This window comes from Sphaerodactylus townsendi, linkage group LG06, assembly GCF_021028975.2.
Source record: "Sphaerodactylus townsendi isolate TG3544 linkage group LG06, MPM_Stown_v2.3, whole genome shotgun sequence".
Classification (NCBI taxonomy): domain Eukaryota; kingdom Metazoa; phylum Chordata; class Lepidosauria; order Squamata; family Sphaerodactylidae; genus Sphaerodactylus; species Sphaerodactylus townsendi.
The window spans coordinates 125,132,134-125,145,514 of record NC_059430.1 but is presented as its reverse complement, the minus strand read 5'-3'; the positions used below and the strand labels follow the sequence as shown (position 1 = coordinate 125,145,514).

General features: G+C 61.6%; 1 protein-coding gene across 1 annotated transcript in view; it reads left to right on the top strand.

Moving 5' to 3' along the window:
• Window positions 1-990: 990 nt before the first annotated feature.
• ARHGEF1 (Rho guanine nucleotide exchange factor 1) overlaps window positions 991-13,381 on the top strand; it is a 72,431-nt gene continuing 60,040 nt past the window's right edge. The window contains exons 1-3 of the mRNA XM_048501703.1: window positions 991-1,270; window positions 11,638-11,732; window positions 12,073-12,156. Of these exons, the coding sequence (XP_048357660.1) occupies window positions 11,706-11,732; window positions 12,073-12,156 (111 nt within the window). The 5' untranslated portion in view covers window positions 991-1,270; window positions 11,638-11,705. The remainder of the gene's footprint in view (window positions 1,271-11,637; window positions 11,733-12,072; window positions 12,157-13,381) is intronic.

Here is a 13,381-nt window from a genome sequence, read left to right as displayed (position 1 = left end):
CATAGGTTCGCCACCACTGACATAGTAGATGTATTTTTAACCAGGCTGGCCAAACGGCTTGAAGGCCGGAACAGTTCCGTCTTACCACCGGCCCTGCAGGAAACTCTTGTAAGAGATCCATAGAGCCCTGATCTCCCTAGGGAGCCTGTTCCACCAGGTAGGGGCCATGGCTGAAAAGGCCCTGCCCCTCGTCGAGGCCAGCCTGATCATTTTTGTGCCAGGGATCATGAGTAGGTCCTCCTCCGAGGAGCGGAGGGGCAATAAAGACAACAGGTCGCCTCTGATTTAGTATCACGGGTCACCTCTGCAACCACAAGAGCATGTAATGTGTACATTTCTCACACGCTGTTTCGATGGGAGCCCATAATACTGTTAAGGCGGCCCTGACGCTAACACTGAAGAGTTTGTGTTAGAATGGTCATACAATACACCAAAGAACTCCACACTTTTCGCTCTGCCCCTTCTGACCTGGGATTTTCTTGACACCTTGCGGAAAAGAGGGGTCAAATGCAGAGAGGTTTCGTTTCGACTATTGTAAAAATTATATATTTATAATTAATGCTCTGGGCTGGGCTTTGGGTTTTGGCGCTCAAATGTGCTCTGCAAGAGGCGGCCAAACTTCTGAACTGCACCTTGCGGGCGCCACACCTCTGTTTTTGATCAACCGGGAAGCAGGATGTGGTGGCTGCCTGCACCTCCCTCCGGCAGCAGAGAGCGCGCTGGGCAAGTCGTGGGTTCGAATCCCCCGCACCGCCCTGCAGGGCGACCACCACGAATGGCGGCGCCATTCGTCCTTTGAGCCCTTTTTGTGAAAAGCAACAGCACTTGCGTTGCCATGAACGATTAAAATGAGGCTTTTGTGCGACGCTCTGGACGCGTCGCCCGCGGAACTCCCGGCCACCAGAGAGCGCAAACGCTCCTCGCACGGAACGCGCGCCCTCTCTCCGGTTTGCGGGGGGGGGGGGGGGGGGCGAAGCGTCTCCAGCGCTGCGGCGGCGGCGGCCCCGATCCCTCCTTCCGAGGCGCCCCGGCCGGCTTGCAAGCCAGCCGCATTCCTCCGCACGGCGAGGGGAGGGCCTGGGGGTGGGAGGAGGAGGAGACCGGCGGGGAGGGAGCCGGAAAATGCAAGCGGCTTCCTGCCACCCTCCCCGGTCCAACCCCTCCCCGGAGGCCGCCCTCTGCAACAGGAAACCGGGCCAGCCAGCCAGCCAGCCAGGCAGCCCGCGGCGTCCCGGGGCCCAGCGTCCGAGGGGGGGTCGATCCAGCCCAGGTGAGAGCCCCCGGCTTGCTGCCCCCCCGCCCCCCCGGGAGTCCGCCGAGGGGACCTTTCCCGGTTGCCAGCGCGCCGTCGGTGGCGGGGCTGGGGCTGGCCCGAGGTCTGCCCCCTAAGCCTGTTTGGGTCGGGGGCTGGCTGAGCCGCGCTCGGGGCGCCACGGGAGCCCCCCTTCTCAGCCCCCCACCCCCCGGGGGGGCACCTGTTGTCGGCCAGCCTCGAACCAGCCATCCGAGGGGGCAAAACGCGCAGCGATGGGCACAACTGCAGCCTTGCTCCCGTCGAGGGCGCTCAGTCTCTGGAAGCAGTTCGAATCCTGACTGCCTGCCTCGCTTTTCTCTACCGGGGAAGGAGCGCGCTCTGCACATGCTCTCGGGACCGCTGTCGACTTGGGCTCCAGTCCGTTTTTGGAGGGGATCTCGCGAGTCCCGGTTCCCTCCGGCATTTCAGATTTCCTTGCCGGGGGGGGGGGCGGGGGGGGTTGATGATGCAGATCTCCAGAATCCAATTTGTAGGGTCGAGAAGGCGGGGGGGGGGGGGGGGATGAGGGCCGGTTAAAAACTTGGGGAGGTGCATTGAAGTTTGGGGTTAGGGTTCCAGGCGGGGGAGGGGCGGGATGAGGGAGGGACTGGATGGGAGGGGCCTTGTGGAAAGCGGGGTAATGGAGGGGGGGGGGGTAAGGATATTAAACAGTTAAGGATTTATGTCGAGCCTTGGAGCAGATTTTGAGAGCTACCTTCATCTAAACTATAGGGAGTTCTTGACTTACCCCAGCTATTCCTGTGGTATGAAAAGGAAAAACCAGGCCATGCCCAAATTAATACAACTGCAAAACGCTGGAACCCCCATTTCCAGGCCCCGTGACCCGCTTGTGGGTTCAGGACCCACAGGTGGAGAAATGCCGACCCATGATATATTAAGTGGATTTTGGATCTAGAATTGAGAGGGTCTATTTCAAAAGGAGGTGTGGGTTATTATTGACAGTATTGGATTCAGAAGTACCAGGTAGAACAAAACTGTACTATGTGCCTATCTCTTGGCCTGCTTCCAACCTCCCCCCCCCCCTTTGGCTTTTACCTCCTGGCAGAGGCTTATAACTTGGCCAAGATCCTGGAAATATGGACCAGAGCTAATCTGGGCGTTCTCTTCATGCGTGTGTGTGAACTCCATCTCCGAGCTTATATTGCGCTCTCTCATGCAATAGAGTCCATCCTAAGCCATGTATCTAGCAGGGGTGACCAACCTATGGAGCTCCAGATGTTCATGGACTACAATTCCCATCAGCCCCTGCCAGCATGGCCAATTGGCTGATGGGAATTGTAGTCCATGAACATCTGGAGCGCCATAGGTTGGCCACCCCTGACTGTTGAGGCAAAGTGAATACTGGTTGTTGTGGGTTTTCCGGGCTGTGTGGCCGTGGTCTAGGAGATCTTGTTCCTAATGTTTTGCCTGCATCTGTGGCTGGCATCGTCAGAGGTGTATCACAGAGAGAAGTCTGTTATACACTGTTTAGTGGGGTATATATTGTCCATGTCCCAGGGTGGGGAACCAATCAGTAAGTCACTGGACACAGTGTGTAACAGACCTCTCTCTGTGATACACCTCTGAAGATGCCAGCCACAGATGCAGGCGAAACGTTAGGAACAAGATCTACCAGACCACGGCCACGCAGCCCGGAAAACCCACCACAACCAGTTGAATCCGGCCGTGAAAGCCTTCCACAATAAAGTGAACACTCTTTCTCCTTCGTTCCTGAACTTCCCCTGAAACCTGAAAACAGGGAGGATTTTTAAAAAAAACATCAAGAGATGCTCTATAGCAGTGGTGGCGAACCTTTGGCACTCCAGATGTTCAATTGGCCATGCTGGCAGAGTTCAATTGGCCATGCTGGCAGAGGCTGATGGGAATTGTAGTCCATAACATCTGGAGTGCCAAAGGTTCGCCACCACGGCTCTATAGTGACGGGGTGTCTGAAATAGGGGACACCGGCCTGAAATCCCGCCCCTTGATGCTGTTTTTGGAGTTCAAGACCAACCGTTCAGCCTTACCTGGAACCCGAAAGGGGGTCGGTGCCCTCTACCGGCTGTCTCTCTCCTTTGCCACCTTCCTACTTTGTCATCACTTAAGCTGCCCTAAGAAAAGGTTTTGCATGCCAGACATTCTTCTGGCCAGGGAGGCCGAAGCAGCATCTCGAGGCTGTGAGGTCAAAACTGGAGCGCATGCCAGGCGTGGCGTGGTTTGGGGTGGGGGCTGGGGGCTTGGCTTGCCTGCCTGTCTGGCCTCCTCCCAGCCTCAAATAAGCCCTCTGTCCCGTCTTTGGCCTGCCGTCAAAGCATCGGTCTTGTTTGAAGACACGCTGCCGTTCCTTTCGCCATCTTTTTTGTGCAGATAGATTACGCATCAAGGAGCTGGTTGGTGTGAAATGGCACTCACACAACCGAAGGTAAATCCTTGTCTCGAGAGGTGGGAAGGAAATTCAAAGGGGCTGCGAAGGGCCTCTCATAAGAACGAGGAGCTGTTTTTCCAACAAAATGCCCATTGACATTGGAAGGGGTGTGAAGGGAAGTTGTGATTTCTCAAAGAGCTCAGAGTATGCTTAGGCAGTTGGCTATATGCAGTGGCGTAGCGCCGCGGGGACGGTGGTGTGTGACGCACCGGGGGCACACCGGTGTGTGTGTGGGGGGGTGGCGGGGACGTTCTGGGGTATGGGCGTTCTGGAGCAGTGTGGGCGTGGCAGGGGCGCAGTCTCCCCTCGCTCTGGCCCTGTTGTATGTACCCTGTTTCCCCGAATATAAGACATCCCCTGAAAATAAGACGTAGTAGAGGTTTTGCTGAAGTGCGAAATATAAGGCATCCCCCGAAAGTAAGACGTAGCAAAGTTTTTGTTTGGAAGCATGCCCGACGAACAGAGCACAGAAACTGGGGTGCTGTGTGGTTTCCAGGCTGTATGGCCGTGTTCTATTTATTTATTTGTTTATTTATTTGTTTATTTCGATTTTTATACCGCCCTATCCCCGAGGGGCTCCGGGCATCTCCTGACGTTTCGCCTGCATCTGTGGCTGACATCTTCAGAGGATCTGAATGCAGGTGAAACGTCAGGAGATGCAGGCGAAACGTCAGGAGAGAATGCTGCTAGAACACGGCCATACAGCCCGGAAACCACACAGCACCCCAGTGATTCCGGCCGTGAAAGCCTTCGACAATACATAGAACACAGAAAAATAAGACATCCCCTGAAAATAAGACATAGCGCATCTTTGGGAGCAAAAATTAATATGAGACACTGTCTTATTTTCGGGGAAACACGGTAACACCTTTTCCTGTGATGTCCCTGGCAACGAGGGTCGGGCCGTGTACAATAAGAACCAATGCATTGATTTTGCCTCCACCGTAACATTGCTCATAAATTCCCAGAGAAGCGAGCGCCAGCTGTATGTTTACGCAGGCAACGTTGTACAGCGAGGCAGAGGTTTGCTAGCAGAACGGTCTGCTTTCTGCGTGGAAGTTCTGAGACTGACCTTGGGCATTCCCAGATGAAGGAATCTCAATTAGCGAGTGTTCAGGAGAGACTGGTCTCTGCCTCAGGCCTTGGAGATCCGCTGCCAGTCAGAGCAGGAAATACCAAGTTAAATGGACCATTTGTCCGGCGTGGTTTAAGTCAGCTTCATGCATTTTGTTTCAGGGGAAGGGTGGTGGCTCACTGGCAGAGCATTTACCTGGCATTCAGGAGTCCTCAGGTTCGATCCCTAGAATGTCAGATAACAGGGCTATGAAAGAGCCTCTACCAGTAAAAGCTTGACTCCGACGACTGTCCTCCTTTCAAGGAAGCTTTGTGTATTCAATGTATTGTCGAAGGCTTTCACGGCCGGAATCACTTGGGTGCTGTGTGGTTTCCGGGCTGCATGGCCGTGTTCTAGCAGCATTCTGACCGTTTTGCCTGCATCTGTGGCTGGCATCTTCAGAGGATCCTCTGAAGATGCCAGCCACAGATGCAGGCGAAACGTCAGGAGAGAATGCTGCTAGAACACGGCCATACAGCCCGGAAACCACACAGCACCCATTTGTGTATTCAGTTTGTTTTGTTGTGGTTGAAACCTGTAGATTAGGGGTGGCCAACCTATGATCCTCCAGATGTTCATGGACTGCAGTTGGCCATGCTGGCGGGGACTGATGGGAATTGTAGTCCATGAGCATCTGGAGCACCATAGGTTGGCCACCCCTGCTGTCGATGATGAGCTCTGCAAATCACGCCCAGGTCAATTGCAGAAAGTCGTCGGGAGTTAAAATGGCATCACATCGACTACATCTGCATAAATCTGAATAAAATAGTCGCTGGAAGGAGAACAGCGTGCTTCCTTCAGTTTTAGGCCGTGTGCGTAGCAGGCGTGATCTTAGAAGGAGGCATTTCCTGCTGCATACGAGAAAAAGGAGATGGCCTCTTCTAAGATGGCACGGGCAATCTGCAGCAGCAGTTCCGAGACCAAGAGGTCTCTGCCCTGAGGAGTTTACAGACTGAATTTCGGCAGCTGGGGGGGGGGAGGGGGGGGGGGGGGGTTTGCGGGGGGGGGGGGGTGGGAGGGGGGGGGGGGGGGGGGGGGTGGGGGTGAGGGGGGGCGGTGGGGGGGGGGGTGAGGGGGGGGGGGGGGGGGGGGGGGGGGGGTGGGAAGATGGGGGGGGGGGGGGGGGGGGCGGGGGGGGTGTGGGGGGGGGGGGGTGGGGGGGGGGGGGGGTGGGGGGGGGGGGGGGTGGGGGGGGGGGGGGGTGGGGGTGGGGGGGGGTGGGGGCGGGGGGGGGTGGGGGGGGGGGGGGGTGGGGGGGGGGGGGGGTGGGGGGGGGGGGGGGTGGGGGGGGGGGGGGGTGGGGGGGGGGGGGGGTGGGGGGGGGGGGGGGTGGGGGGGGGGGGGGGTGGGGGGGGGGGGGGGTGGGGGGGGGGGGGGGTGGGGGGGGGGGGGGGTGGGGGGGGGGGGGGGTGGGGGGGGGGGGGGGTGGGGGGGGGGGGGGGTGGGGGGGGGGGGGGGTGGGGGGGGGGGGGGGTGGGGGGGGGGGGGGGTGGGGGGGGGGGGGGGTGGGGGGGGGGGGGGGTGGGGGGGGGGGGGGGTGGGGGGGGGGGGGGGTGGGGGGGGGGGGGGGTGGGGGGGGGGGGGGGTGGGGGGGGGGGGGGGTGGGGGGGGGGGGGGGTGGGGGGGGGGGGGGGTGGGGGGGGGGGGGGGTGGGGGGGGGGGGGGGTGGGGGGGGGGGGGGGTGGGGGGGGGGGGGGGTGGGGGGGGGGGGGGGTGGGGGGGGGGGGGGGTGGGGGGGGGGGGGGGTGGGGGGGGGGGGGGGTGGGGGGGGGGGGGGGTGGGGGGGGGGGGGGGTGGGGGGGGGGGGGGGTGGGGGGGGGGGGGGGTGGGGGGGGGGGGGGGTGGGGGGGGGGGGGGGTGGGGGGGGGGGGGGGTGGGGGGGGGGGGGGGTGGGGGGGGGGGGGGGTGGGGGGGGGGGGGGGTGGGGGGGGGGGGGGGTGGGGGGGGGGGGGGGTGGGGGGGGGGGGGGGTGGGGGGGGGGGGGGGTGGGGGGGGGGGGGGGTGGGGGGGGGGGGGGGTGGGGGGGGGGGGGGGTGGGGGGGGGGGGGGGTGGGGGGGGGGGGGGGTGGGGGGGGGGGGGGGTGGGGGGGGGGGGGGGTGGGGGGGGGGGGGGGTGGGGGGGGGGGGGGGTGGGGGGGGGGGGGGGTGGGGGGGGGGGGGGGTGGGGGGGGGGGGGGGTGGGGGGGGGGGGGGGTGGGGGGGGGGGGGGGTGGGGGGGGGGGGGGGTGGGGGGGGGGGGGGGTGGGGGGGGGGGGGGGTGGGGGGGGGGGGGGGTGGGGGGGGGGGGGGGTGGGGGGGGGGGGGGGTGGGGGGGGGGGGGGGTGGGGGGGGGGGGGGGTGGGGGGGGGGGGGGGTGGGGGGGGGGGGGGGTGGGGGGGGGGGGGGGTGGGGGGGGGGGGGGGTGGGGGGGGGGGGGGGTGGGGGGGGGGGGGGGTGGGGGGGGGGGGGGGTGGGGGGGGGGGGGGGTGGGGGGGGGGGGGGGTGGGGGGGGGGGGGGGTGGGGGGGGGGGGGGGTGGGGGGGGGGGGGGGTGGGGGGGGGGGGGGGTGGGGGGGGGGGGGGGTGGGGGGGGGGGGGGGTGGGGGGGGGGGGGGGTGGGGGGGGGGGGGGGTGGGGGGGGGGGGGGGTGGGGGGGGGGGGGGGTGGGGGGGGGGGGGGGTGGGGGGGGGGGGGGGTGGGGGGGGGGGGGGGTGGGGGGGGGGGGGGGTGGGGGGGGGGGGGGGTGGGGGGGGGGGGGGGTGGGGGGGGGGGGGGGTGGGGGGGGGGGGGGGTGGGGGGGGGGGGGGGTGGGGGGGGGGGGGGGTGGGGGGGGGGGGGGGTGGGGGGGGGGGGGGGTGGGGGGGGGGGGGGGTGGGGGGGGGGGGGGGTGGGGGGGGGGGGGGGTGGGGGGGGGGGGGGGTGGGGGGGGGGGGGGGTGGGGGGGGGGGGGGGTGGGGGGGGGGGGGGGTGGGGGGGGGGGGGGGTGGGGGGGGGGGGGGGTGGGGGGGGGGGGGGGTGGGGGGGGGGGGGGGTGGGGGGGGGGGGGGGTGGGGGGGGGGGGGGGTGGGGGGGGGGGGGGGTGGGGGGGGGGGGGGGTGGGGGGGGGGGGGGGTGGGGGGGGGGGGGGGTGGGGGGGGGGGGGGGTGGGGGGGGGGGGGGGTGGGGGGGGGGGGGGGTGGGGGGGGGGGGGGGTGGGGGGGGGGGGGGGTGGGGGGGGGGGGGGGTGGGGGGGGGGGGGGGTGGGGGGGGGGGGGGGTGGGGGGGGGGGGGGGTGGGGGGGGGGGGGGGTGGGGGGGGGGGGGGGTGGGGGGGGGGGGGGGTGGGGGGGGGGGGGGGTGGGGGGGGGGGGGGGTGGGGGGGGGGGGGGGTGGGGGGGGGGGGGGGTGGGGGGGGGGGGGGGTGGGGGGGGGGGGGGGTGGGGGGGGGGGGGGGTGGGGGGGGGGGGGGGTGGGGGGGGGGGGGGGTGGGGGGGGGGGGGGGTGGGGGGGGGGGGGGGTGGGGGGGGGGGGGGGTGGGGGGGGGGGGGGGTGGGGGGGGGGGGGGGTGGGGGGGGGGGGGGGTGGGGGGGGGGGGGGGTGGGGGGGGGGGGGGGTGGGGGGGGGGGGGGGTGGGGGGGGGGGGGGGTGGGGGGGGGGGGGGGTGGGGGGGGGGGGGGGTGGGGGGGGGGGGGGGTGGGGGGGGGGGGGGGTGGGGGGGGGGGGGGGTGGGGGGGGGGGGGGGTGGGGGGGGGGGGGGGTGGGGGGGGGGGGGGGTGGGGGGGGGGGGGGGTGGGGGGGGGGGGGGGTGGGGGGGGGGGGGGGCGGGGGGGGGGGGGGGGGGGGGGGGGGGGCGGTGGGGGGGGCCCCCCCCCCCCGGGGGGTGGTTCGCGGGGGGGGGGGTGGGGGTGGGGGGGGGAAGTGGGGGGGGGGGGGGGAGGGGAGGGTGGGGGGCGGAAAGGGGGGGGGGGGGGCGGCCGGGGGGGGGGGGGGGGGGGTGGGGGGGGGGGGGGGGGGGGGGGGGGGGGGGGGTGGGTGGGGGGGGGGGGAATTGGCCATACTGGCAGGGGCTGATGGGAATTGTAGTCCATAACATATGGAGTGCCAAAGGTTCACCACCATGGGTATAGTGGGTTGCAGTCAGGATAAAGTAACCCACTTCCCTGTTTTCACGTTCACATGCATCCATGCAGGCAGTGACTGGAGCCCAAGGAAACAATGCGGGTTGCTGTCGCGCCTTCACACGGAGGCACATCTATTTTTTTTATTTACCTCTCACTGTTATGTGCAGCTATGCAGGTATGCACATGGGGGGGGGGGGGGGTGGGGGGGGGGGGGGGTGGGTTTGGGGGGTGGGGGCGTGGGGGGGGGGGGGGGTGGGGGGGGGGGGGGGTGGGGGGGAAGGGGGGGGTGGGGGGCAGGGGCTGATGGGAATTGTAGTCCATAACATCTGGAGTGCCAAAGGTTCGCCACCATAGGTGTAGGGTTTCTTTTTAACAGCAACACGTTGGGAAGGAATTCCTCAGAAACCCTTGTTTTCCCAACACGGGGAGATGATGTTGAAGGGAAGCTGCCCCTGCTGAATTTCTGCCTGTTTTGCAGCTGTGGCAAAGGAACAGGAAGAAAACTTTGCTTGAGTAGAAGCTATGTTCGCTAAACAAGCTGGATTAAATTTTGTGCATTATTATTTATTAGTTACTCATAGCCTGTGGCTCAAGGCGTAGTACAGGATTTAAATTTAAACAGCGCGTTGAAAACATAAAGCAGTCTCTGGGCAATGTAGTGCAGCTAGCATTGCAGAATTGTGCAATACAGAAAAGTGTGATAAGGCAAAAACAATGCAGTAAGAGCAGGTGATGCCTCCAGTAACCATCTCTATGGTCTGCTCCGCGATTAATCAGCCTTGCAAATCTGACCATTCAAGCGACTAGTCCTCATCAATATTCACCAGGGTGCCTCTCCATAAATATTTTTGTTGGCCACTTGGGACTGAAAAAGGTGTTGCCACCCGGAATAAGCTCCGAATCATCACAGGTAGCTCAACCTGATTGAGACATGTCCCGAAAGGACCTTTTAATGGGATGCAGGTGTATTGTTGTTATTCTGCCACTAGAGGGTGCCAAAACTGCCCGCTAATGAGCAGATCTGTTGTTCCCCAGGAGGGGGCTCCAATTTGCGAGCAGTTTTCTGTGCATGGACTTGAGGTTAGATTCCAATAACTCAGGTTTGCTTAACACAGCTTAATTTGGGGCGGGGGCGGGTAACCTGTGTGTGTGAGTACATTTAGGGATGCAAAGGACTGTTCAGTTTGTTCCTGGAATGCAACGAGGTGATGCAGCTTTTTCTGTTTGGTTTTATATCCCCCCCCCCCAAAAATGCCCCCTCCTGATCTCCACCCTGCCTTCTCTTACGCTGGTTTGCTGGCACAGTACCCTCTATGAGTCAGGCCGTCTGCGGGGAGTGCCGGTTCCCTGGTTCCCTGCAGCTCGCACCGTTCTGTGAAGCCTCTTTGTAGGTGACAGAGGCGGCATTCATGCTGTACCTCCACCTAGTTTAGGAATTTCTGAGTAATTGAGGAAAGAGGGGATGGGGAGGGGGGGTGGAGAGAGAGACAGCCTTGGTCGCTTGAATGCATCTCTATGTGCAAATCCCCCCCCCCCCTCGTCAATCTCCCAAATGCAGCTACTGATGATCCAGCCTGTTTTGGAAAAGCTGAACTAGCATCTCACAAATAGGTGTTACATCTGAGCAACTTTTGAGCTCTGTCAGAGGGGTACCCACCAATATCCCAAAGCCCGTATTTTCTCCACTGGAGGCTAAAGTTTAGTTCTTGGTTCTCACTGGGGCAGTAGCCGGTGGGGGGAGGGGGGTTGTGTGGCTGCATGTTCCCCCATGCAAAACGTTCCCTTCATGCATTTGGCCATGCTGGCAGGGGCTGATGGGAATTGTAGTCCATGCATATCTGGAGTACCCTAGGTTGGCCACCCCTGGTATATTCCCTTTGTTATCTGGCTCCCAGCAATCCCTTCTCATTCAGCTTCGGCATCCTAAGCGGAAAGTTGGGACTGGCCTACCAGTTGTCCAGGCTGGCAGGGGCTGATGGGAATTGTAGTCCATGCACATCTGGAGCGCCATAGGTTGGCCACCCCTGATATATTCCCTTTGTTATCTGGCTTCCAGCAATCCCTTCTCATTCAGCTTCAGCATCCTAAGCGGAAAGTTGGCCAGGCTGGCAGGGGCTGATGGGAATTGTAGTCCATGCACATCGGGAGCACCATAGGTTGGCCACCCCTTTGTTATCTGGCTTCCAGCAATCCCTTCTCATTCAGCTTCGGCATCCTAAGTGGAAAGTTGGGACTGGCCCACCAATTGGCCAGGCTGGCAGGGGCTGATGGGAATTGTAGTCCACGAACATCAGGAGAACCATAGGCTGGCCACCTCTAGGATCTGGGAGGTCTTAGTATTTGGACGGGAGACCAACCAGGAAGTCCTGAGTTGCTCCACAGAGGCAGTCACTGGCGAACTGCTCTGCCATGGAAGCTCGGACCAGTTGTATGCTCTCGATCTTGACTACCTTGCAGGGCTGTTGTGAGGATGAAAAGGAGGAGTGGAGAGAGTGATGCAAATAAAGGCTACGGGCTGGAGGTGTGGAGAGTGATGTGCGTTGCTTTGGATTCCTACTGGGCAGAAAAGGCCCTGTAAACGAAGGAAATAAACTCTCGTCACAAGTTCCTAAGAAAAGCTTAATTTTAGAGGAAAGATTGCCCTGAGAAATTGTGGGGAAGGGGTCGGGAATGGAGGCTGCTGGGGACAGTCAGCCAGTGAACTTTGTCTTTGGTTATCATCCGCAGGTATATGTTAAGCCTGATCTTGTGAACCCCTTGAACTAGCCGTAGGGGACTCCTCCCCAGGGGGAAGAATGGAGCTGGAGGAAGCATATAATGGGGTGAGTAAGGGGGGGAGTGAAAAGTGGGAAAGTTCAGTTTTTAAAAGAGGGTAGAAGGGAACATTCCAGAAGCTCAATTCTCTATCCTGTGGGGAGCAATGTGTGTTATATATAGGACAACAGATGGGGAATCCACGGCCTGTATCTGAAACTCCGTGCTTGGGTTAATTCTTGGGGTAGCAGGCATAAAAAGGACTCTGAACTACCCGGTAACGGGAGTTCAGCACTCAAAAGATGCCTGGAGAGATCTGGGGTTTGCAAAGCCAAGAATGTAACATGTCACCACGGGGGGGGGGGGGGATCTTGATCGATATGTCATTTGTCATTCCATCCTTGCCAGAGCCCAGCCCCAGGTGCCCAAAGCGGGTCAGCGATTGCAATCATCGGTGCCGAAGATGAGGACTTTGAAAACGACATTGAGCCAGTAAGTATGATTTGGCCAAAATCATCATTGGATGGGATTAGAAGTTAGAGCCATTGTTATCTGCTCCTGTGCGAAAGACTCTGCAGACCAAATTACGGAGGCTTGTTGAAAGATAAAGTTATCATCATTATGAAAGAGATTCCCATGAGATTCCTGCAGAAAAGTAAAGAATAGGCTTTCCCAGTAGATGCGCTAAGGAAGAAACAGATGAGATTTACGTGGCATGAATGGGAAGGACTTCTCTTCACTTCTAAAGGGCAGCAACAGAGAATCACTTCTGCAGCAAGTACCAGAGAATTTTACAAGAAAAACGTCAAGGAATCTCCCTAATAATATCTAGCTATCGCAACAGTTGAACTGTAGATGAAGCCAGTAAAACAGACCAGGATGTTAGATGTTAATAATAAGAGGAGCGTCAGATGACGGTCTTACATCTCAATTCAGAGTTGAGCGAATGGGGATGTCGGTGCTTGAACGCCGCTCTGTTTGGCTCCTGCAGTGCGGGAAACCCGAAAAAGTATGACAAAAACCCAAACAAACCTCGGACTCCCTCATAGGGGAAAATAGAGACGTCCTTCTTGTGTGGTGGGAAAAAGCACGGCGCTGCCTCAATGCAGAGGCGACAGCCGTGTGAATAGCGCCCCTGGAAGGGTGCTTTTACCATTCCAGGGGTTCTGTTTTTGGCCCGTGCGGAGTGGGCCTAGGTGTCACAGCTGGGCGTGGCAGGGCGCCGCAGTGACCAGGCGCTGGCGGATTTACCCCTCCACCGGCATAAGTGCCCCAGAGAGGGTATTTATGAAGGCAGAAGCCAATGCTGCATCCAAAAGGCGATTCCTCCTCTCCCCTGGATTGTGCTGCTTATTATTCAAATTGCAAGGTAGAAGACTGTGGGGAATTTTATACAATTGCTTTCAAATCTGAGAACTAAGTTAGAGAGATGAGGTTACAGTATGTTTGTATTTTACTTGAAATCAAATAATAATTAGAATAGCTTCTCGGGAAAAAAAATTGCTGGCCCAGATACTAATGGAATTAACTAATGAGATTTACGTGGCATAAACGGGAAGGACTTCTCTTCACTTACAAAGGGCAGCAACAGAGAATCACTTCTGCAGCAAGTACCAGAGAATTTTACAAGAACAACGTCAAGGAATCTACCTAATAATATCTAGCTATTGCAACAGTTGAACTGTAGATGAAGCCAGTAAAACAGACCAGAATGTTA